Genomic DNA, 25,486 nt, shown 5'->3' on the forward strand with positions numbered 1-25,486 from the left:
CCCAGTTTGGAAACCACTGGACTATCCTATCTTACAAGGGTTTTGGTGAGGATAAAAGGAATGGTGAACAGAGCTGTGTCACACTGCCCTAAGCCCTTTGGAAGAAAGGAGGAAATAGAAATGAAGTATATACTCTTTTAACTCTTGACACCCTCAGGCAGTTAATATTTGCTAATGAAGAGAGGATGTGGATTGAAATATCTGTGAAATGCTCAGTGGGACTCTAGGAATGAAGAGATAATTTGGTTAAGAGAGATGCATGTTGATTTCACTTCTTGTAGTTTCATTCAGCTCTTTTCTGATCTTCAGCTGCTGCATTCATCTTTGCTTTGCCAGTCTTTTTACTGCGACGACCTTTTGCTGTTACAATATGAGGTATCCTTGCCTCTCCCTAATGAAAAGGAAAACCTTTTTGCCACATCTCTCTCCTGACCTTGGCGTACTTGGGAGCCAGTGCACTCAAATGGGAGAGCAGGGAATAATAATTGCACTCTTTGCGCTCGCTCTCCCGAGCATTGATACCTGCAGCTCTTGTGCCTTGACAGTTAAATCTGAGGATGACAATTGTTTGGGGAGAATCACAATCACTTTGCTCTGCTCCTGCAAGCAGTGTTTTATTATTCAGTTAAAAATGTGTATTTTTGGAATAGGTCTCCAGTAGATCTAAGGAAATTAGATGAGCACAACAGTCTGTGACTGGTTGTGTGGGTCTTTTTCCATCTGTGTCAAGCTGACAGTTATGCTGGCATTGGGTCAAACTACACATTACATGTGAACACTGCATGGGAGCCATTGTGGTGGGAGTGCTGGGTTAGAGTGCTGGGAGACTGGGGTTCAAATCCCCACATAGCCATGAAGCTCACTGGGTGTCTTTGGGCTGGTCGCCACCTCTCAGTCTAAACTACCTCACAGGGTTCTTGTGAGGATAAAATGGAGAGGAGGAGAAACATGTACTCCAAGGTGTACTTCTTGGATGAAAGAGTGGGATAGAAGTGTAATAGAAAGCAAACGACCAAGCACCTGTGACTGTTGCTTGACATACCTTTTCATGTTCAAAAAGCAACTATTTTGGCCCTAGAAGCATCGTAGCTCAGAGCATCTGTTTCAAATGGAGAAAGTCCCAGCTTCAATCCCCCATCATATCCAGGTAGAGATGGAAATGCTCCTGTCCTGAAACCCTGGAGAGCCACTGCCAGTCATTGTACGTGATACTCAGCTAGATGGACCAGTGCTCTGAAGGCACCTTCCTGTGTTCTTATGCACTTTAGATAGGGGTGACTTTAGATGGTAGAAATGTGGCCAGAAGTACCCATTTCCCACCCATTGTTCTCAATCCTGTCCTCCTGAAGTGACTTTTCAAGCATGCAAGAAGACCACCCATAGGTAGTTTGGCTCATAAAACCGTTTCTAAAACTTCACTTATGAGAGCAAGTTTAAGAGGACAGCACTAATCTGTCCTCCTGTTCTGGGGTGATCTTCTGCTGAAGTTTGGGTTAAAGGAAATGAGGGGGGTAGAGATGATGTGCAAGGGAACTTAGGGCCTGCTCAGAGATGGGCACTTAATCTTTTAACTGTTGCTGTATTTGCCTCAGTTCCCCAGACCAGTTACTCATTATTGTGTGTGTGTGTGTGTGTGTGTGTGTGTATTGCTTTGAGTTGTGTGCGCGCACCACAGCAGCTCAGTAAAACGATTAAGCTCACGTCAGGAAACAGGTGTGTAGCAGTTATCTTTACTAGGCCAACACTAACATACACTCTTTATACATACAATATTTACAGATGTTACAAGTAGTCGTCTCTGAGCTTATGCTAAGTCCTGTCTGTGCTTTGCTCCACATGCCAAGTCCTGAGTTCAGTGACTTGCAAAGTCCTGCAACTCTTCACAAAGTCTTCAATTGTGTTCCACAATTCCAGTTCATCTCCACACTGTTGCAAACTCTGCATCAATGTTTTCCTCTGGAGGCCTTAGTATCCTCCAGAGAGGAGTGAACTGGGGTTTCCAGAGAAACACTCCATAAAGTGCCTTTAATAGATAACACATGGGACACGTCACACAACACTGAAATTTTGGTTGTTGACTTTCCCAGTTCTACTTGATTGAAATTTCTGGGTGAGTCATGGGATTGAGATGTTGGGGGCAAGGCTGGATTTGCCAAAATGAAAAAAATGTTTGTGCAGAAAGCTTCTGGAATCCCTTTTATGATATCCAATTGACTTGGGAGTTAAACAAGGATAGCTGAAGTCTGAAATGTGTGCTTCTGAAGATCCCAGGTGATTCTAGAAAGGAACCATGAAGCTTGCTGAATGCTCTCAAGGGAAAATATAAAGATTACGTGTCCTGTCACTTGTGAAGTGTGACACAACTGTGTTGTTTTTTGTTTTGTTTTGTTTTGCTCGGAATATGCATATTGAGAAGTGGTGCATGATTCTCTGTTTAAACCTAATTTGTTTTTCTTCAGTAGCCTGGTGACCATAGTCAAACTTGAATTGCATGGAGGTGAGTGAATAGGTTGGTGTCGGAAGAATGAAGCACTGCATCCATCCAGGGCAGGGCACTTTCCCATCTCCTGGATGTGAGAACTTGGGGTGTGCAACACCTCTGCCTTTTTAGGGTTTAGAATGACTATGGAAAGGTCTGCCTTTTGTCAGGAAGAGAGAGATCACATCATTGCTGTGCCAGCTAAAGCTAGTAAACTGCACCCATTGCCACCAGCATACCTGCTCTTTTAGGGGAGGAACATTGTGTTTCAGTCACACCCAGTTGCTTTCCATTGTGGTTCATTTGTATGCCCACCATACTTCCATATGTAAGTGTCCACCCACCACAGAGCACCATTCACCTATTGTTTGGGTGCCTTCCAGATCTGATGTTCCTAGAGAAAAATACAGTGGGAACTGTCCTAGAACAATGGGTTTTCTAGCTACACTATTTATAGAAAATTGGGATGGGTTATACCATGCCCAGTTCTCTGGCTTCTTAAACTGTTTATAGAATCTCAGTATATCCTCCTGATTTTCATTAATCTTAAAAATTTGATTAAAGCAGTTGTTGGTGGGGGAGGAAGTATCTGTTACAAAGGCCAATAGCAATTACATCACAGGAATGTATTTAGATTTTACTTTCTTTCGGGGGGGGGGGGGGACACTCCCAGAGGAATGACCACATGGCATTAAGCTGTGAGGATACTGGCGGAGGAAGTGTGTTAAAAAGCAATTAGTTGAAAATTTAGCAAAGTAGATTGAAAACCAAGTCTCCCTTCCCTCAGAATTGGCAGGCTCTTGGCTGAGGCAATCCATGTGTGCAATCCATGTGTTGTATTCTGGGCAAGAATTATGAGGGATACAAAGGAAAGGGGGAGGGGAGCATTCTACAGAGAGATATGGGTTTGGTTCTCCAGGAATATATACCTGGGCCAGGTGTGGACTTAGGTAGAACCACCTAACAGGTACAACACACCAAAACAGATGGGATTTCTCAATGCCTTACTGTGGCCAAAAAAATAAGATTTATAAAGGAAGTGTGTGCATGTGGGATGCTGTCCTTGACCACATTATTGTTTCTCTTTTGTGTCCTCCTCCCCCACCATGCTTTGTTAAAAAGCTAAGTAAAATGGGCAGATTGGCCTGCCTAGGGAATAAAACAGAACAGCTGGTGCGGTTCTAAGGAGAACAGGGTGGAATAAATGGAAGGTTGCATGAAGTGTCCTCCCCCCTCTCTTTTCTTTTGTAGAGGGAGCCAAATATGAAAAAAGAGAAACCAATCTTGCTCTGACAGTGAAGCAGAATGTTGATTTTGCTCAGCCCCTCCCCCCTTGCCCTACCCCCACTTCTGGCATTCCTGTGCCACTCTTGTCAGATGCCCAAAAGATTCCTCTTCCTTTAAATGGCATTGCCCTTTATGTATATATTTCACTTAATTTATGAATAATTTCCAAAACGATTTAACAAGAAAAACACCAACAACAAAAAGCAGATTTAGAAACAAGTTCAAATCCAGACTGAGATAGATAGAGGATAGATAGATAGATAGATAGATAGATAGGTAGATAGATAGATAGATAGATGACAGACAGATATGTATATATACACTTGGAAAGGCTTGTTGGAAAAATAAGACCTCCAGCAGGCACCAACATGATAATGGAGATGGCACCTGTGTGATATGCAGTGGGAAGGAGTTCTAGAGGATAGATGCCACCAAACTAAAGGCCTGTCATACAAAACATTCTCCCTCTTGATATGGTATCTACAATATCAAAAGCTTGGGGATAGCTGGGGCATAGGAGTGGGCGTTCCTATACTGACCAGGACATAGCATCTAAGGAGGCTTTGTAAAAAAATCCACATCCTAGAATGGTAAGAATTGGGGACTACCAGTATCACTATGCCTCAAAAGACTCTCTTGTCAATAGTTTAGAAATCCCTTTTCCAGAACCTATGTGAGGGGGGGGGGGGGGAGCAAGGATTATTGTCTCCTTCTGTCCTACCTGCAGTTATTAGCGTTACGGCATCCTTTCTCTCAGAGAAACATGCATTATGTGAATTGCGGATTTTAATGTAAAGGTGTCGGGTAACTCTAAATATAAATTAAAGGAATGCCAAATGTAAGACTAAACAAAAGGGTAGAGACACAGGGGGAAAAAAAGTAAATGAGGTGGAAATTGCAGGCAAATAGACAATGGGAGAAAGTTTATGTAGCAAATTATTCTCATTTGCACAAAGAAATGCATCTTCATATTTTACAGAAATCTTCTACGTTCTCTCAAAATACCTGTTCTAAATATATCTTAAAAGCAGAACTGAACTGATTATTTTACAACAAAGAAGAAAGCTAATGAAGATTGCAACCAACAACCAAACAAAACTATGTTGACTGACAGTCCTAATCTACCTTATTAGATGTTCCAGTTAGCACTCTACGAGTCATGATTTCATCATGGCAGAGGGAAACAATGCTAAACTGAGGCTTTCCAGTTTAAAACAAAAGCCCCAGTAAATAAATGCAGGATCATTCCACCTTTGGCCCAACAGCACAATATTGCCCCTTCCTCTTTTTGCCATAATGTTACAGATATGGGGTAACAGAATTTGGTGGCACCCAGGCACCCATAATGGAACCCCAATCAGCAATCTGGCTGCTGCATTATGAACCAGTTGAAGTTTCATAGTCATCTTTAAGGGCAACCTCCTTAATAGTTGGGGAACTTTGAAAGTATTCGGTACATGTTTATTATTTTTTGGAAAATTTATTATATATATTTGGGAATTTAAGAATAGCAGGGACCTGCAACAAAATGATCTTTGCTTCTTCCGGTACACTGGCATTAGTTTGCCTGTCTCCCAAGTGATATGTAAAAATTTTCGGAGACGCCATTGATAGACTCTTTCGAGGAGTTGGAGATGGCGTTTGATAGACTCTTTCGAGGAGTTGGAGATGGCGTTTATAAGTGGTCCATGTTTCACAAGCATATAGTAAGGCTGGTAGTACAGTAGCTTTGTAAACAAGCATTTTGGTTTCCCTGCGAATGTCCCGGTCCTCAAACACTCTGCACTTCAATCGGGAGAAAGTCTCTCAGAGCTCAGGTGATGCTGAATTTCAGAAGCAATGGCGGCCCTTTGGAAAAATAGCTGCCCAGGTAGGAGAAGTGAACAACACTTTCCAACGTTACACCATCGAGTTGGATTTGTGGCGCTGCAGAGCGATTGTTTTGTGCTTGTTGGTGCAGCACTTTGGGGTTTTTTGGATGTTGAGCGATAGGCCAAGCTTTTTGTAAGCTTCTGCGAAGCTACTCTATTTAGAATGGTTTGGAGGTCATCTTCTGAGTGCACACACACACTACAGAGGTCCTCAGAGGTTTCACAAAGGTTGCACGCCTCCTCCAAAATCTGCCGAGCAGTAGCAAGATTCCAGGGCATTCCAGGTGCTCACCCAGGGTTGCGTTTCCATTGGGAAATCAAGGCACAGTGGAGGATAGTGTCTTTAAGAAATATAGCTTGTGCAGCACTGGAGTCCACGGCACACCAACTTCATGCCTCTGTCACAACCTGATAAAATGGTTCTGCCTTCACAGCAGTGCATGGTATTTTCCCCACTTCCTTTCTGTTTCCCAAGAACCTTTCTTCCAAGCAATTCCTTCCCCTCCGTCTGCTTGCTCCCCTTATCCAGCTGCCTGTATTTCAAAAGGGCACATTTTTCCTGTGTGACATCTCGCCTTCTGTAACCTCCCCCTCACCAGCACAGTACCTCTTGCTGCTATTGATGTGTCAATGACCTGCTTCCAGCACCTTGGTCATTCTTAGCAACTTCTATCCCTGGCCTGGCACCTTCTCTCCAATACTCTAAATTCTAGGTATATTATCTAAATTCTAGGTAAAGGTAAAGGGACCCCTGACCATTAGGTCCAGTCGCGGACGACTCTGGGGTTGCAGCGCTCATCTCGCTTTATTGGCCAAGGGAGCTGGTGTATGGCTTCCAGGTCATATGGCCAGCATGACTAAGCCGCTTCTGGCGAACCAGAGCAGCGCACGGAAATTCTAAATTCTACCATTCATTAATTTCCTAATTTGAGCAGTTATGAGTGCCCTTGCACCCCCAAACTCTGTTATCTCAGAGCTGCAATAAAGGATTCCCACAGGCATCTGGTTGGCCACTGTGAGAACAGGATGCTGGACTAGATGGGGGGGCATAAGGTTATCCAGCCCTGTGATATAAAATTCAATTTAGTATTAGAGACAGAAGAAATTGTGGTGATTGATGATAGAAAGACACTAGCTCTTGATTTCTGCAGTACTCTTGTATCATTTTAATTTTTTTATTTTGTGTTTATGTAAATCAAGAAATTGTTGGGGGGGGGAAAGAATATTTATACTAATATTTATACTAAAAATGAAGGTGGAGAATGGGGGATGAAAAAACCAGAAATGTAGACATTAAAAAGAAGGCATTTTTGTTTGAAAGCATAGTGCACCCAAGACCCATGCAGGGTACATTTTGTGAGTTCAGCTGGAGCAATGTCACTCTTGTTAGATTTGCATAATCTAAGGGGGGGGGGAAATCGGCCACTGCAATAACATTCCAGATCCAATAGTTTATCCTGTTCTGTCTGTCTCTGTGTTCTTCCTTCACAATTGTCCCTTCTCCAAACACAATACGAGGCATAGTGCAACCCTTTCGTTTTTGCATCTTCTCCTCCCCTCTCCATTAAGGAGCATGGTACCACCTGCTTAATTTTGGGTTACAAAGAATCTAAGCATTTTTCAAATTATTCACACACACAAGCTGCCTGCTAACTCCTTTTTAAAATTGAATTAAATCAGATTTGATGGGATATCAAATCTGATATACTAATCACCTGAGAAAATTATTTTAGGGTCTGTCACAATAATTGCGAAAGGTGCAGCCTAAGTTTTTTTTAAAAAACAACAACACAGCAACAACAACATTTATTATATATTTCATTGCATTTATATGCCACTTTTTTCTCCAAGGAGCTCATGGTAGTATACATTGTTATTTCCCCTTCTCATTTAAGCCCCACAACAATCTTGGGCGAGTGGCAGGACATGCCATCTGTCTCAAACAGCAAAAGTGGCACTTAGCACAGAGTTTCTGTTGGTGGAGAAGGGCTATAGCTCAGTGGTAGAACACTTGCTTCATGTGCAGAAAGCTTCAGGTTTAATTCCCAACATCTACTGGTAAAGATAGGGTTGGCTCCTGCCAGAAATCCCGAAGAACTGCTCCCATTGGTGTCAACACTGTTGAGCAAGATGGATGAATTATCTGACTGAGGAGCACAGAAAGCTGTCTTATACTTTCTAGCTGTTCATGCAGCTCGTGCGTTCAAAACGGTCACCAAAGACTTCTAGGGTCAAAGCCAGTGGTCTGTGTGAAATGATCTAAAGGGTTAGTTGGGCTGAGTTGTATTAGAGAACTTTCAAACCATTTATGGATTCATGCAATTACCCAGTGTTTTATTCCTGTAGTCCATGGCCATAAATCATTCCTCACTCCACAGCCTCACATGCCATGCTGTGTTCAGTGGTGTGGTGTTGAATTTCAATAGTGCTGGCGGTTTTGAACAGAGGGAGTAGAAGTGCCAGACCCCCAGCTCAGCAAACCACTGCCCTGTTACACTCTTAGTAGCAAAGAATAAAGCTATTATTTTGAGAATCTAGATTCCCAGTGCCCAAATGCATGCCGGTTGCCTGGTGAAATGTGTATGATTGCTAATGATTGTGCAGATTTTCATGAAGGCATGTCTAATTAGGGTGTGAGGGGTGCTAAAAAGTTGTAGTATGACTTGGCAATTGAAAAAAAAGGTTAAATTAATATAATTAGTTTTGCTTGGTAAGTAAAATGTATGTGAAATTGCATATAACATACTTTTCTGTGTATAAGACTAGGTTTTTTGTTTTTTTACTGGAAAAGAAGGTTTAAAAACTGGGGGCATCTTATACATGGGTAGTGGGTATGGGTGATGGGTGATTGGTTGCAGCCACGAGCTGCAGACTGTCATTGGCGATTTGTAGTATGATTAGTGGCTGCAGCAAGGGTTTCTTTGTATTGGCTGTGGGAAATGGGTGTGTGATTGGCTGCTGTTTGTTTTGTGTGTGTTTGTCTGCAGACAGCTTCCGGGTCATGTGGCCAGCATGACTAAGCCACTTCTGGTAAACCAGAGCGGTGCACAGAAATGCTTTTTACCTTCCCGCCAGAGTGGTACCTATTCATCTACTTGCACTTCATGCTTTTGAACTGCTAGGTTGGCAGGAGCAGGGACTGAGCAATGGGAACTCACCCCGTTGCGGGGACTCGAACCACCGACCTTCCGATCGGCAAGTCCTAGGCACTTTGGTTTAGACCATAACACCACCCGCGTCCCTGCCAAGTTTATTAATATTGCAGTTTATTCATATTATCATAATTATTATTAAGCATTACCTGACATTTTCAGAAATTAAAATTAAAATAGTTTGATTTCCCAAAAGCAGTTTATGTGCTTCTTCATCAAACATAAACTTACCAAGCTAAATGTTGTCCAATCACAAAATAGGACATAATAGCAGATTTGAATTCCTCACACCCCAAAAACCTATTTTTAAGACCCATCACTGAAAATAATTGCATAAATTAAGTTTCAGCCCCTAAAATGACATGCCCTAATAACTAATATGTACAAAATGGCACCATTGACAAAGGGTTCTGAATATTGCCCAGTCATTATGGATGATGAAGGATGTGACTTGATGCCTTGGATGGTGTCTGACTCATCTGCATAGCCTCAGCATCAGTTTCACACATTGACCAGGAAATGTGAATAGTCCCCAAGAGGAAAATAGGTTCATTTGCTGGCCAGTGTGCACATTACCCATTTAAAGTGCCTACTTATAAGAAGAGTTTGGATTTGATATCCCGCTTTTCACTACCCAAAGGAGTCTCAAAGCGGCTAACATTCTCCTTTCCCTTCCTCCCCCACAACAAACACTCTGTGAGGTGAGTGGGGCTGAGAGACTTCAGAGAAGTGTGACTAGCCCAAGGTCACCCAGCAGCTGCATGTGGAGGAGTGGAGACATGAACCCGGTTCCCCAGATTACGAGTCTACCGCTCTTAACCACTACATATGCATTCTCCATCATTTGGAGGATCTACATGTGAGCAAAATCTTCTGTTAATGTGTGCCCATTTTCATCACTGTTCATCGAGATTTTTTTCCATTGAACTTGGTAAATTACAGCCTTAAGACCAAATGGTTGATGCATATAGTATATATATAATTTGGGCTTTCCCCAACTTCAAGCCCCTCCCGCCCTTCACACCAGTAGTAAACTAGATTAATAAGTACCCACAAGAAAAGAGATATTGAACTGTATGGGTTCTTTGTGTGGTGTTCCATTGTTTCGGTCAACCCACCTGCACTGGTTTTGGTCTGTCCTTTGCAGCAGCAGGTGTCTGCACCAGGTGCTTGCAGGTCTGGAATGTACTCATTTAACAGCACCAAGCTTTCTCTGAGTGTATGTCTTTTAGGAAGCAACTCTTTGTGTTTTTAAGCCCCTTTTATACATCTGACAAGCAAGTCCCCTTTAAGTCAGCTAAATCAGTTAGTAAAATCAATTTTGGATATGTGTCAGATAACAACAAAAAAGCAATAGTTGTGCAAATTAATCCATTGTAGCTCTGCAACTGTGTGCTCTTATATTCTGTAGAGTTGGAACGAAGAAGCGTTTTGCTGTCATTATCAAATAACACACCCAATAAAGAGAAACAGTGTTAGCAAAGTGACATTTGCCGAGTTGACTTTGAGACAGAACGCAGTGGAAATTGCAGATGCCTTTTATGTTCTCGTTAAGGCATTGAGAGGCAGAAACTCCTTTAACACATGAGCACCAAATCAAGTTTATCTTGCTTAATGAAGTTACACTAAGGCCTATAATTTGTTGCTGGATTTCACAGATTGTTATATATATATCCAGAACTTCAACTACTAAGGTTTCCAGTATCTTGACCTAAAACTGCCACAGTTTTACTGGAACTTGCTCTCTCGCAGGGGTAGCCAATGTGGACTCCAACTCCCATCAGCCCCAGCCAGCATGGGCAATGGCCAAAGATGGTGGGAATTGGAGGGCACCATGTTGATTACCTCTGCTGTGCTTTCTTTCATTCCTTGCAAGTATAATAGCTTTGTTTCAACATTCTGGCCTACCCATCCTCTGCAGATCTTTAGATCCATGGTTGTCAGAATAGGATGCTGGTGACATCCCTTTCTAGTTTTCCCTGTTTGAAAGCTGCTGACCATCTTCTCCAGTTTAGGTCTGAGGGAAGCCCAATCAATAGATCCAATTATTAGGAGATTCTTAGGCATGAGCCAGAAGTTCACTCTTCAACACCAGGAACCTCAACTAACTTGTTGTGCAATAGCCCAGGTTTAGGCCCAGACACTAGATTCAGATCATGGCAAGTCACACCATGACCCAAACCAGCAGGTAAAGAATACATATTTATTTAAAGGTTTGAAATTGGCTTAGTTTGGACCCCCAAAAAGGAGGAAAAGATATTGGATATTAAGTTTTGTGTTTTTCTCTATAAACCCAAATAATTTTTTTAAAGAACTAAAATAGCAGCTACAGAAAGATCTTGTTGCTTAATAGAATAAAAGAGTTACATAAGAGAGCCAGTGTGGTGTAGTGGTTAAGAGCGGTAGACTCGTAATCTGGGGAACCTGGTTCGTGTCTACGCTCCTCCACATGCAGCTGCTGGGTGACCTTGGGCTAGTCACACTTCTTTGAAGTCTCTCAGCCCCACTCACCTCACAGAGTGTTTGTTGTGGGGGAGGAAGGGAAAGGAGAATGTTAGCCGCTTTGAGACTCCTTCGGGTAGTGAAATGTGGGATATCAAATCCAAACTCTTCTTCTTCTTCTTCTTCTTCTTCTTCTTCTTCTTCTTCTTCTTCTTCTTCATAAAAGATTGTAAGCTCTAGACATCTTGATGGGGAAGAGCAGGTACAATAAAACAATGTATTTTAACTAACCCTAATACTTCACCATCATTCTCTCCCCACCGCCCCATGAGAAATGGCTGCGGAGTCCAAGTCCAGCTGTAAGTATCAGGCAAGGGAAGCAGGATGCTAGTTAGGATTTAGCCAGGGACCTTGATTGATTGATGCAAATGGGTTTTATACCCCTGGGCAGGGGCTGTAGCACCTTTGTCCAAGTCAGCCAACCCTGAGAATCCTTAGCTGTAACTTTCCATGACCCAGAGCAGGAAATGATAAAAAGGGAGGTGTGTGTCTCTCTCTATGGCAGAGCTGGATGATTGCTGTAATTGCTGAAGTTTTAGAATGTCTTTGAAGGGTTGCCAACCAGATAAGCAGGTGCTGTAAATCTGCCTGCTATCTGAGAATGAGCGGCCAGAAATGAGTGTCCAGAGCTTCACCATTCTCATAAATCCATCCCTCTCAGCTGAATCAAAGTTTGGTTACTCCCCCCAACCCAAGGGGTTAACCCTTTGCTGAAGGCAAAGTTGTTGCAGGAGTTGTGTAGGCTCCCTGCATATTTGAGAAATGCAGAGGATCAGAGCTTTAGATCTTGTAAGGATTTTATGCATGTAGAAAGGGTGCCCTGCTTCAGGAGCAATTCCTCCAATTCTTGGAGGGTGATGGAGATGGTAATGGAAGTTGGAGGGGGGGAGCTATTGTGCTTGAGTTCACTTTTCCACATTATGTTAGGGATTAAAAGGCCAGGATAGGTCTTTTGCAAACTGAGCTTTCATGCTGCTGAATTCCTGGTTATTTATATAAGAGTTCTCCAAGAACATACATTAATTCATTTCCCCCCTTTCTCTCTCTCTTACACACACACACACACACACACACACACACACACCTTTCTTCCATCATGAAAGTCAAGGGCTAAGTAAGTGGAATTCCCAGGTGGTCTCCTCCCCCTGCCCCACCAGGCACTGCTGCATCATGTGATTTTTCATTCCATAGTCCTGGCATTTGGATGCAAACATTAGCTGAACCTTAATTGTCTTCTGATTCACAGCCTGTTTCTCTCTCTGCCCCCCTCCTCAGTTAGCCTTTATCCCTGACTCGTACCCACTTTGCATGCATATTATACATGCCTACCAGGCTGCTCAAATGCAAGACTGCACTGTGTGAACACATAAATGTACAGACAGAGATCAGATTGTAATAGCTAAACTTAATCAACTAATTGTTTTCTTTCCCCCGAAGGTGAAAGCAAACAAACAAAGATTCCAGAGAATCCTGCTATTACAACTAATTTTATCTCTCCCTCCCAATTTAGTAATTTTGGATACTCTAGATTTTCTTCTCATCCCTCTTCTAATTTTGTGGTCCTCTTGCTGTCTAGCTAGCTTCCCTTCTCTGTCTCCTTTCTTCTCCTTACATCTTTCTCATGGCTTCTTTAGGACAGAATTATATGATAGCCAGTGTGTTTGCCTCACTCGCTCTCTTCTCCTGCATTGCCCTGGTGTGGTCTTGTGGAGAAGCCCGCAGATCCATTGTTGCAGGACCATGGATAGCAACTAGTGCTGGAAGTGACTTGAGCACTTGTGAGCCTCTACTATCTCTTCGCCTAGGCTGTGCCCCCTTATGGGGAACTTGGAGCAGTGGATCCTAAACTTTTTTCAGAGAACCCCTTTGCTTCCATAAACTCAATCCCCATGCCCCCATGCCCTCCAGCCTACCCCATAGAAAGCATTATTCAGAACAGTGATTTGCACAACCCACTAAGGAAGGAAATAACACAATAAAATTCAAAGCAGTAACAATTAATTATACATTTAGTCAAAATCCAGTTAAAACTATTTAGTTTAATTAATTCAACTAAACTGGTGAACTTGATCCAATGATACCAGTTTTTCTAAATCTGATAGACATTTATACCTCCAGTGCCCCCTACCCACCTTTCCTTTTAGTACCCCTTGATAATCCCACTGCTCTCAGGGGGCATCATCACCCAATTTGGGGGCCACTGCCTTAATGGTTGACCCTGTGGCCTGAAGATGGGCATGTCTTCTGCGTCTCTGGTATGCTAACTGTTCCCATAGATTGGTGGTGTCCTGTAGAAGGCATTCAGTTCCTCACAATGAGTGGAAGGCATTTGTGAGGGTTCTGACATCGGTCCTACACAGACCTTGATACTCTGCGGAATAAGGCTTGGTAGGCTGTTGCCTAATAGCCTTGGGTTCAGTGGTCCCTTGATCAGCAGCACTAGGCTCAGATCAAAGTACCCAGCCTGGTTCCTTAACTGGTGACACCATAGCCTCTAACACTGTGCCCTGGTCACTGCCAGACTCTGGGTACATGACACCCATCAAGGTTAGTGGTGTGATCTGAGGATGTCTCATCATGCATTTTGGCATCTTTAATTGGTTTCTGCTCCTGCAGGTGGAGATGGCTTCACATGTTTTGTGTCACTGAATGTCACTGAAAGAGGGAGAGAGAGGGAATACAGGCCTCCCAATTGTGGCAAACAGCTGTACATAGGCCATAAGTGAAGTGGTTTGTAATTCTTATACAATGCATTTTAGGTTCTTTCAGAACTGTGTAATGATAATGAAGATGAGGATTGTAAGTTTTCTGATTTAGCAACCTGGTAGGTGAGATGGAACTATGAAATATTTTTTTAAAGGGGGGAGGAGAGAAAAAATTAAAAATCATGCCCAGTTCAGTTTTTGTAAGAGATTAACTTAGGTGACAAGCTTATGTCATTTATCAGTAAACGGGGTGGGGAATGACTGTATTACTAATCCACCCACCTTCCCCATTTTGTATAATGAGCTTGAGCTAATTAAACTAGCTCTGGCTGGAGGAAAGAGATCAGAATGGTAGTACTTGATGACTCATTTTATTAAAACTTCACCGTGCATTAATAGAATATTATGGAAGGTTCTCTGCATGGAGAGTACTCTATCCTTACAGTCATAACTCCCCCATTGCTTTTCAATTCTGTTCCTTTGCTTTGGCCTGCCTCTTTCAGAATTTTGTTTTCTATTTGTTGTTTATTGAACTTATATCCCACCCTTTTTTCCAAGGAGCTCTAGGTTGCCTTTAATACTCACATCAGCCCAGTGAGGTAGGTTAGGCTGAGAGGCAGTGACTGGCCCAAGGTGAGCTGCATGATACAGTCAGGATTTGAAACCAGATCTCCCAGGCCCTGGTCCAACATTCTAAACTCATGCTGCTCTAGAACACCCTGTTCAAGCCTCCATGCACCGTCCTGCTAGGTCAACTAGCTCCACATCTTCCCCCTCCTTCTTGAGACCCACCTATCCCATCCATGACATCTTCACAGGACTTGTAAGCGATTTACAAATATATAAGATACCAAACATCTTGTCAGTCAACTGACCCAAACAGCAATTTATATGAGCATAGTCCCTGTTACATGATTTCTTCAGGTTGAATCTTATTTCCTGGTCAGTAGAGTAGTACACCCTCCCTATACACATCTTATTTTGGATCCAAGGCTCCATTCTGCAACTCCTGGATCTTTTCCTTCCCCTTGCTCTGGATTACAGTCCTCTCTCCCTCTGTTGTTTTTGCCTATTCCTCCCAGTCCAGATTTACTGCCCAGATTGGGCTACCACTGATGTTTTGGTTTTAGGTCCTGCTGCCATCAACGGGGTGCTGTGCTCTTTTTGCCATTTGCCTCTGTGTGGCTTAGCCATTGCCATACAGACTGCAGACTTCAGTCCAACATACCTCAGGTTACAGATGCCTCAGGTACCTCAGGTTACATACGCTTCAGGTTACATACTCCGCTAACCCAGAAATAACGCTTCAGGTTAAGAACTTTGCTTCAGGATAAGAACAGAAATCGTGCTCTGGCGGCGCAGCGGCAGTGGGAGGCCCCATTAGCTAAAGTGGTGCTTCAGGTTAAAAACAGTTTCAGGTTAAGAACGAACCTCCGGAACGAATTAAGTTCTTAACCAGAGGTACACTGTATTGTTACATGCCACCCCAATCTCAGCGGTGTGAGATTCCAGGGGTTCCAGGCATGCTTTACCCAGGGTTTCCTTTTGGACAATGAGGCATAGCTGAGACTGTTGTGTCTTTATGGTTTATTTACAACCTGGTTATATATACAACCTGAGCCTAAGATGAAGGGGTTTATAGCATTACACTTCAAGAGGTTCCTGCTTCTCCCATAGCTGCAGCCCTGGATTCAAACAGACACTAGCCATGGCTCTATTTCTCTGCTTACATCCTGCTGTGTTTAACAGACTGTCAACTCCCCACCTCAAGCTCATCCTGCCATCTGCAATTCTAAACTATTGCTAACAAACTCAAAGCTGGAGGAGGGGCCCCTCCCAGGAGCCCTTGGCAAAGTCTCCTCTCTCTGGCTTTCCTAATGGCCCATTACCTTCCCTGTGGCTTTGTCTTTGGTTGTCTTTGGCTGATTTCCCCAGGCGATTTCCCGAACACAAGAAGCTGGTTTCACCTGTATTTTAACACTTTGCAAAATCCAGTGTCAGGCAGCCAATTTTAACACTCCAAACATTGAACTGCCCTGAGACCTCTGGGTATAGGGCGGTATATAAATTCAATCAATCAATCAATCAATCAATCAATATAACTCACATTGGACCCAGGAATTTAAGAGGATTTGGCACCTACAAACCCATACACCCACAACTCATAACAATACTGTGCTGTTAGCTTTTGGCTCAAGGTGCAGACCTCCACCCCCATCCCAGTTGGCACTTTGTCCCAATGGGAAGAAATTGGGGTTGTTGTTGTTGTTGTTGTTGTTGTTGTTGTTTTTGAGATGCATCCTTTATGGGTTATGCAATTACTCAGTACATGGATAATTATCGGATGTTACATATTACACCGAGAAGTAATTTTATTGCTAATATTAACATTGCTATTAGATAAGGCTGATTATATTTTGCACTAAGAGGATTGAAAAGGGGATGGCAAGAGGAGATGAGGCGAGTGCTCTTCGTTCTTGCCTGTTCTAGAAAGAAAGAAAGAAAGAAAGAAAGAAAGAAAGAAAGAAAGAAAGGTGTGCTAGAGTATAGTCTTCCATTCCATAGGGGGAGAACAGCTGTGTCAGGGCTATGAAACACATTGAGAGCGATAGCATTGAACTACTGAGTGCATCTGAGGCAATGTTCACATTGTGGCAATTTCACCTCCTTCAGTAACAGAACAGGCCGCCTTCTACTTTGATCATTGATGTATATTTTATTTTATTTTAAAGAGGAAGAAATTAAGACAGAGCTTTGGTTCACAGTCCCCCCCCCTCTCTCTGTGTGTGTGAACAGCATTCTGTTGCTTTTAAACAATGAGTTGAAAGATTCCTGTTTGAGCAAGGTTGATAATGTAGAACAGTGGTTCCCAAGGCAGGAGGTGAGATTACCTGGGGAGGCTGCTAAGAGGCAAGGAGGCAGCAGGGGGTTGCTGGAGGCGTAAATGACTATCAGACTTTGAAGAGCTGGCATTGCTGGATCAAGTTCATCAGTTTAGTTGAATTAATTAAACCTAATAGTTTTAACTGGGTTTTGAATAAATGTGCAATTAATTGTTACAGTTCTGAGTTTTAGTTGGTCAAGCAAACTGCTATTCTGAATAATGCATTCATTCATTCATTCATTCATTCATACACACATACCACACCTTTTTCACAATTGGAACTCAATATGGCTTTCATATGATAGGGTAGGGGGCACTGGGGACGAGCTTATGGAACCAAGGGGACAGTGGCCCCAGAAAGTGTAGGAACCGCTGACATAGATGGTTATCCTTTTTCATCCTGAGCACCACACTTCCTTAAGGGGAACTTTCCAGAGGGACACATGCCAGTGGTGGGTGGGGCCAAAGGCAAAGTGGGTGGAGCTAGAAGGGAAAGTGGGAGGAGCAACAGGTGTGTATTTCACCTTTGACAGTAGGCTGCATTTTAGCCACACAAAACTCAAAATACTTCTAAACACACGCATCTTTCTCTCTCCCTCTCTCCTAATTTAGGTAATCAAGAAGTATCATCATAGTCCCAGGACACAATCCGGACAGGCTTAACATTCTAGGTAGGTGTGGAGCTCATCTAGCCATATCTCTGTGTTTCACAATGTTTGGGAAAGTGTTAATTAAAAATGTGAACTGAATGAAATTTCTCCCCCATTCCCAGGTGGAAGGAGCCCCAAATGGAGCTGCCGCTAGGTGGGATTTAGAGAAAAACTAGAAATGGGCTTTTGAGAGTGGGAGTCTGCTTTCAAATTGGTTTATTCTGACTTTAAGTATTATGACCTCATGGTGGTGATGATCCAGGGGAAATCAGATATTTGTTGTTTGATTCTGACAATTTGGTGACAGAGTAGTGAGATTTGCAGCGGCTGCCCAAAAACTGAGGAGAAAATTTAGTGAGGTTAATATGGTGAATTGCAATGTATATTATTTTAATGTGTTGGTTCCTTTCACCTTTCATATTTAGCTTCCTGTTTTTTAACCATTGTTGTTGTTGTTATTGTTGTCATTGTTGTTGTTGTTGTCGTCATCATCAGAGTGTTTTTTTCTATAAAAAAAATGTTTTAGGGGTACTCTCATTAAACACTCACTTCCATCTGAAACTCAGGAAACACCGTGACAGAAAATGATGCCACCATCGGGGGTAGCAACGGAACTGATGATTCACCATGCTAGAGAAGAAACTATTTTTTTAAAAATCAGTTTCTTCTCCTGTTAGATTCACAAAATGTTTAGGGTATGCGTACCCCTGCTTCCCTCCAGAAAAAGCACGGATTATTATTAGTAGTAGTATAGTGTAATGTAAAATTATATTTTGGTTGATGCTGTTTTTAATATTGTGTTAGTGTATATTTTTTTTCTGTAGTTGATATGACCATGATGGTCAACACAACACCAGTAAGTTGAACATATTTGGTGATGTGCACATTGACACTTCCAATTTAATTAGAATAGTGTACTTGCTAAGGAGGAAGAGACAATGTTTAATTTCTAAAAAGAGACATGCTTTTTTTGTTCTACAAGTTTCTGTCCATGCCTTAGAGAGTGCGAGGAGGGACAGGGCAGGATGCAGGAAAGGGAAGGCACTCTGCACATGCTCAGTCAGGCACTTTTACTCTATTCTCATTGCCTAGAAGAAATGCTCATTGGTTACCAAGCCTAGACAGTTTGCTGACCCCTGGTTAGGTTCATTTTGACATGATTGCATAACAACACAAAAGTTGTTGCGCTTTTTGTGCAAAGGAAATGCCGACATCTAAACATCAGTTTCCGACTGCAGTATTCCGGCTATGTCTCGAAGAATGAAGACGTATGGAAACTTTTGCATAATAGCCATTTCCAAAATTACTGTGCTAGTTTTAACACAACTGCATCAGGATAAATATATTAATGAGACATTCTTGCTGCCATGATTTTGCAAAAGGGAATTGCGGCATTCAGTTTGGATTCAAGCACCCACTAATATGGTAAATCTTGCTGTCATGTAGCTTGAGGGGTGACGCAGGAAAACAAAGTTAATTGTCATGCCGTCTTGTGCATCCTCTCGCATGTATGTTCTCAGCAACCAACAAGGCCCTTTAGTGCAAGATCCTTTTCTAACAGCACATCAGTCGTAAGAACATACAATGAGAATCACAGCAAAGGAATAATTACAAAAAAATACACACCAAACAGCTGCATTGAGTTGAATAACAGATTTTGAAAATGCAGACTTTAATTAATCTGTGTTTTCTGCTGGGATTTCAGTACCATCTGATTTCCTTTTCATGGATGAAAAGTATAATTGTAGCTCCCCCCACCCCACCTTGTAGCTGCAAGTTTATCCTCCCAAGAAATTGATTCAGTTCTTCTGTTTCCTAAAGAAAGCTCAATATGAAACTAATAGCACATGGTGCAAGGCACAGATAATGGACTAGGTCTAAATGCCAGCATCGTCAGAAAGCTGGAGCAAGCTCTGCGACGTGATGCTTTCGGAAGTGCCTCCTGTCAGTGCTCTCCGTTAACAGTTTGACATGCTGGTTTATGAATCCAGAGCTACGTCTTAAGAAATGGCATTGGTGTGGAACTTGCCACTCAGTAGAATGAATTGTTTGTGCAGTAGCCCAGTTTTTTTTTAAAAAAAGAAGCAGCAGCATCTAAAAATTTATTCTTGGAAAGGGCCTTGATCTAACATGCAGGCAGGTGTTAGTGTCAGCTTGGACTTAAGAGTTCAGCTGGCAGCAAAACTCGTTTGCTCGCTGATACAGAACTGAACTTGGGCCATAGGGCACAAAAGCCTTAATACTGTGGAATTTGAGTGCAGCGATATGACCATTTCAAATGGAAGTATTCACAAGTAATTTCACTGTTAGGAAAGATCGACGTCAGTTTTGTTGTGCCAGTTGTCTGTTCTCATTCCCAATATTCATTCACACTAGCACAGGGCTTCCCAACATTTGGCAGCATATTCGGAATTCTGAGTGTGTGTTTGTTGACACAGCCACAAAATGATTGCTATGAATGTGTGTCTGTTCACGAAACGGCCACTGCAGTAGGAGAGGAAAGTCACGAAAACACCAGGCAAATTGGTGAGAATAAAAGACAAGAAGTTTGCCTAATAACCTAAGTGCAAGGCAAGGTGGGTGTGAACTGCAGAACACAAAACCACATGGAACCTATCTGCTCCATCAGTGAACCCATTCCTCTAAAACACTTCTGAATAAAATCTTCAAAAAAATGTATTTGTTTGCCTCAGATTAATAGGGAAACCATCCCCAAATATATTTCCCATGAATTCATAACCAAGTCAATTCCTGTTTAATTTTCAGTCCACTCATTTCGCCTTCAAGCCAACTTCCACCCACTCCAATCTCCTCCTCCTCTCCAAAGCACAAACACACACTCTCTTTTCCTCCTAGAAATCACCACCACCTGCATACACCTTTTATTTCAACACGGACACACACACCTTTTGTCACTCAGTCTGAAACATACCGGTACACATCATCTCTCTATCACTATGCCCTACCACTCTCTCACACATCAAATGCACAACATATATTTAAAGCACTTTTATACCACTTTATCAGCTTCCCATGTTAAGAGTGCAATGAATAGTAGCACTATGAGGGGTCTGCTAGCAACCCTCAGTACCCTTAATAAACTACAGTCTCCAGGTTTCTTGTGGAGAGGGTGGAGATAAAGAGACACCATTACTGATAAAGCCTTCTAAGAATACCTTTACTGGATGGTTCAGATGTAGCTACAGACATGTCTTTCCTTTCTCCATCTTCTCCCCAGCCTTGGAAGCCCCCCCCCCAATTCTCCCACACTCCCATGCTTTCTAGTTGCTTACCACTGTCGTCCCCTCCCCCAGCAAACCCTCAAGCTTACAAGGCAGCAACAATGGTGGGTCAAGCCTGTGGAGAGCAGTTGCTGCAGCATATTTAAGGGCTTTCATGCGGCCATTGCCTTTAAATGGTTGAAATTCAGACTTAATTGTTTATTTTGAGATGTATGCCAAGAGATGTATATATATTAGGGTAGGGGGCAATGGGGATAGGTATATGGAACTACGGTACTGCACCATGCCGGCTCTACCTATTTCTCATGTTGAAAGTTTTGTCCTGCAACTAATTGACTTTACAAGGAATCAACATGACACTTAAAAAAAATGATGTTTATTTTCATCTGGTATGCATAATTTTTAGGCATTGCATTAAAATCATCACAATCATTAACACCTGTCAAAAATAGAGGAAGTTGGTGTGAGTTTTGACATTTAAAGTAAGGGCTTCATGTGCAAAGCCAAACAACTAGTCCAGAGTTAGGCACCCCATTTATATTCAGAGTGTGATTTCAGATGGCTGCTAATCTGAACAAGATAAAAAAAAAATCATCTTGATGGACTTCAAAACTTGTTTTAATTAAGTTTCCCCTTTCATCTTACCAAAGCCCTGCATTAGTTTCTGCATTCTCTCACACAGATAAATGGGAGAAGTCCCAATTACAGAAAGACATGCACAGTCCCTACGCCACTCCCTGCCCCACAGAAGGAAGGCCAAACCAGGATTATTATCTCTGTTTTCTTGCCACTTGAGACATTAATATTACAGAACCCCTGAGAAAAGGGGGTGGCAATTATACAGACAGTTTTAGAGTGTGACTGAGAACATTGTGAAGGCCCTGTGAATGAGTGGCTGAGCCAGTCCATTTATTATAGAAATCCTTTGGAAACAAGGGTATATCAAAAGGGGTGTGCAGGTGAGGGAAGCTGGACCCTTCCTCTCCCATGCCTTAGAACCTACAGCTCAGTGGTAGAGCATCTGCTTTGTGCATAGAAGATTCCCAGGCCAATCCCTGGATCTCTAGGTAGGACTAGAAATGTTCCCTGTCTGAAGCCTTGGAGAGCTGCTGCCAGTTAGTTTAGGCAAAAACTGAGCTAGTATGACACAGTATAAGCCACCTTCCTACCTAAGCATGTGTCCCCCTTGCTTTCTATGTAAACAGGGCACATATATGCTATGGTGATTAGTGGGACACCCAGCCTTACGCATATTAAAAAAAGGTAAAGGGACCCCTGACCATCAGGTCCAGTCGTGTCCGACTGTGGGGTTGCGGCGCTCATCTCGCTCTATAGGCCAAGGGAGCCGGCGTTTGTCCGCAGACAGCTTCCGGGTCATGTGGCCAGCATGACTAAGCCGCTTCTGGTGAACCAGAGCAGCGCACGGAAACGCCATTTACCTTCCCACTGGAGCAGTCCCTATTTATCTACTTGCACTTTGACATGCTTTCGAACTGCTAGGTGGGCAGGAGCTGGGACCGAGCAACGGGAGCTCACCCCGTGGCAGGGATTCGAACCGCCGACCTTCTGATCAGCAAGCCCTAGACTCTGTGGTTTAACCCACAGCGCCACCTGGGTCCCTTACGCATATTACACCAGTGTTAAAATACTGACATTGACTGCCTGCTAGCTGCTGAACCACGTTCAGATTCAGGATTCGAGCACAAGAGTGCTGTTGAAATTTCCAGCAGCTGGTATTCAGAAGCATCATATGGGTAGAGCAAGTGAGCCATTCAAGGAAAGCAAGAGGTATTATCGGAGTCCAGGGACACATCCCAGCCACACAGTGGTGTGGCCTGTAGAGAGTTCTGGGAGCCAGATAGTGGGGCATTTGTCCCTTGGGCCTGAGGGGACATCCTAGGGGTCTGGTGGGTAGGGGGAGATGGGGGAGAAACACTGTGCTTGCCCTCAAGGAACAGCCTCTTATTTCCTTACCTAGGAGCCTTTGCAAGAAGGCTGCACACAGGAGTTCCAGCTTTCTGAGTTTATGTATAAAAGTGGTTGTTAGGTATTCATTCCATCAGCTTCAGGGTCTCTGGAGTATTGCCAACAGACTTTTCAGGAAATCTTTTTTTATGCTCCCAGTTTCCTTTTAATGTCATTTGTATGAATTGTTAACTTTGAATTTTTAGTGTTGTAGTGATACTATTTTTAAAAAAATGTATTTTGTCTACTGCACTATTTGACTAATAATTTCCTGTAAGCTGCTTTGAGAACAAATGCATCTGTGGGAAATGCGGAGTATAAATGATCTATGACTAAACCCCGAGAAATGTGTGATAAATGAAAGGCATAGTCAGCCCACAATTTTTTTAAAATAATAATAATAAAGGTTATTAGAGGCAACCCCTTTATTTGGCCCACCTAAATGCGACAATGATTATTTGCATGATTTCAAGTTGTCCAGACTCCTTCATCAGGCATCATGGTAAACAAAGCAACGGGTGGGAGGTCACATATAGAAAGCAGAATATAAATTAATAAATAGTACAGGTAATATATTTATCAGTCTTAGTGGCTGATGAGAGCTGTTCCCACCAAGCCCTGCTTGTAAGCTTCTGATAAACAGCTGGTTGTCTATTCTTAGCCACAGGCCACTGAACTAGATGGACCTGCTTCCTGAACCAGCAAGGGCTTCCTATGTTCTTATGCAAAGTGCAGGGGCCTTATTTTCTCTTCCTCTTAACTTCTCTGTTTTTCTGATAACTATTGCTTCCTCCCCTGCCCACCCACCTGATCCTCTGTCCCTTGTCTGCTAGTGTAATGCTAGGTTCTTGCAACATAACACAGGTGACTGCATTTTGTTAGAAAAGTGTCAGCTACATTTGTCAGGATAATGGTTCCCAAGCATTTCCTACAGGGCCCACCAACCATTGGCATTTGATTCAGGCAGCTGATTTTGTTGGTTCTGATTGGTGCTGTTCATCTTTTGGTTGTTGAGTCAGGGTTTTGTTTTGTTTTATCACTGTACTATGTCTTCAATGCTGGAAAGGCATCTAATATATAATTATTATAAGTTAACAAAAAGCATCATTCTGTGCCCATTGTGATGAGCTGCCTGTCAGTTCCCACCCCTGATGTGGAGGTGAAATTCTTTTTGCCTCCGAGGCAGCAAGGTCCCCAGTGACACCTGAAGGGATGCTGAGTAGATTTATGAGCCACAGGGCAAAGGTGACGTGCCAATGCTTTATTAAATGACCCACATAAGTCGTGTAAGATTTTCTCCCCTAAGCAGGGCCTTCATTTTAGTCAAGAATATAAAATAAGTGTGCCATTACACAATCCCCATCAGAGGAGTTGTAGTAGCTCATCATAGTCCTGTATCTGCACAAATTCAGGATGGAGTGGGGTGGAAGTAACAAAAGACAAGGCAGGTTGCACAACATCAGACTATGGCATGGGAACAAGAAGGGAGGGATGCTGAGGGGGGGGGGGTGTTAAAATTGTGGGAGAGATCCTTCACATAGCATATTTTACTCCTGGAATCAAGGGTTGTCTTCAACATGAAGTACCAGATTCAATGCAGTAATTTAGCCCAGGTATTTTATGCATGACACACATCAGCTGAACTCAACCTTCTCTTAACTGAACAAGGTAAGGGGCAGTCTAGCTCTTAACATTCTGTTCATTTCAAAGATACAGTAACATATATAAAGCAACATATATCCTCCCGGGTGTGTGTCAAAGGGGTGTTGCATAATAGGAGAGAGGAGGCAGCATGGGGTTTTGAAAAAGGAGGGAGTAGGAAGCATGGGAATGAAAGGAGGGACTGCAAAATAGGAAGGGGTTGTGGCTACATACTTTGGCAGAAGTGAAAAGTTTGCTTAGTAGTTGCAGCTCATAGCAGGAGGAACATGAAGGAGGTCTCCAGGGGGGTGGTCTGTGCACATGGGTGGGTTGCACAAAAGGAGGAGGCATGGACATGGGGATGAAGGTAAAAATGGGTGAAAAGTAGGACTGCAGAGCAGAAAAGAGAAGTGACTTCCAAAATAGGGTTGGGGGTGTGAAAAGCAAGCTTAATAGTTGCATGTTGTGGGGAAGCAGAAAGCTCTAGGTGGTTAACATGGAGCGACTGGCAAGGGGGTTCATGAGTAGAGCAAGCAGGGACACAGCCCTTAGTAAATGTAATGAATAATATCTAGCCTGGCATTTCCTGTTTCCCACATTGGCTACCACTGCCTTGGAAGAAGAGGGATGCTGATTATGTGGTTGTGGCAGTGCTGCTTTCACCTGCAACCCCACATCTGCCCTGGGATTCCAAGATTTTCTAATGGTCCCTCCAAGTGGGCATGATGCAGCCACCTTGCTGAAGCTAAGTGGGCCTAATTCTGGGTGGTACATCACCTGGGAACTCCAAGTACACCAACTTGAGTTCCATAATGGAGCAGAGATAGGATTCAGACTAAATAAATAGAACAGGAAATGTTAAGCAGTGGCCTTAAACGGGGAGGGGGAGCTCCCTCCTGCATTAATCATTGTAAACACTTAACGGTGGCTGGTTTCAAATTGTTGGGTCATGTTTTATACATGGGAGGGCTTGGCTCCAAAGGTTAGGGATCATGGTCAAGGATCATTACAAGAAAAAGCTTGGTGACAGAACCATGATTAGAAGCAATCATTTCCTGACACTTCAAAGACCTATCTGTGTTTCTTTTTGATCTTGGTTAGGAAATCC

The 25,486-nt window shown here is 42.9% G+C and overlaps 1 protein-coding gene across 1 annotated transcript in view; it reads left to right on the forward strand.

Moving 5' to 3' along the window:
• Positions 1–25,486, forward strand: part of LOC117039839 (CLK4-associating serine/arginine rich protein-like) — a 150,514-nt gene that overhangs the window by 108,247 nt on the left and 16,781 nt on the right. The window contains exon 3 of the mRNA XM_033137093.1: positions 17,493–17,551. Within this exon, the coding sequence (XP_032992984.1) occupies positions 17,493–17,543 (51 nt within the window). The 3' untranslated portion in view covers positions 17,544–17,551. The remainder of the gene's footprint in view (positions 1–17,492; positions 17,552–25,486) is intronic.

The sequence above is a fragment of the Lacerta agilis genome, chromosome Z (genome assembly GCF_009819535.1).
Source record: "Lacerta agilis isolate rLacAgi1 chromosome Z, rLacAgi1.pri, whole genome shotgun sequence".
NCBI lineage: Eukaryota > Metazoa > Chordata > Lepidosauria > Squamata > Lacertidae > Lacerta > Lacerta agilis.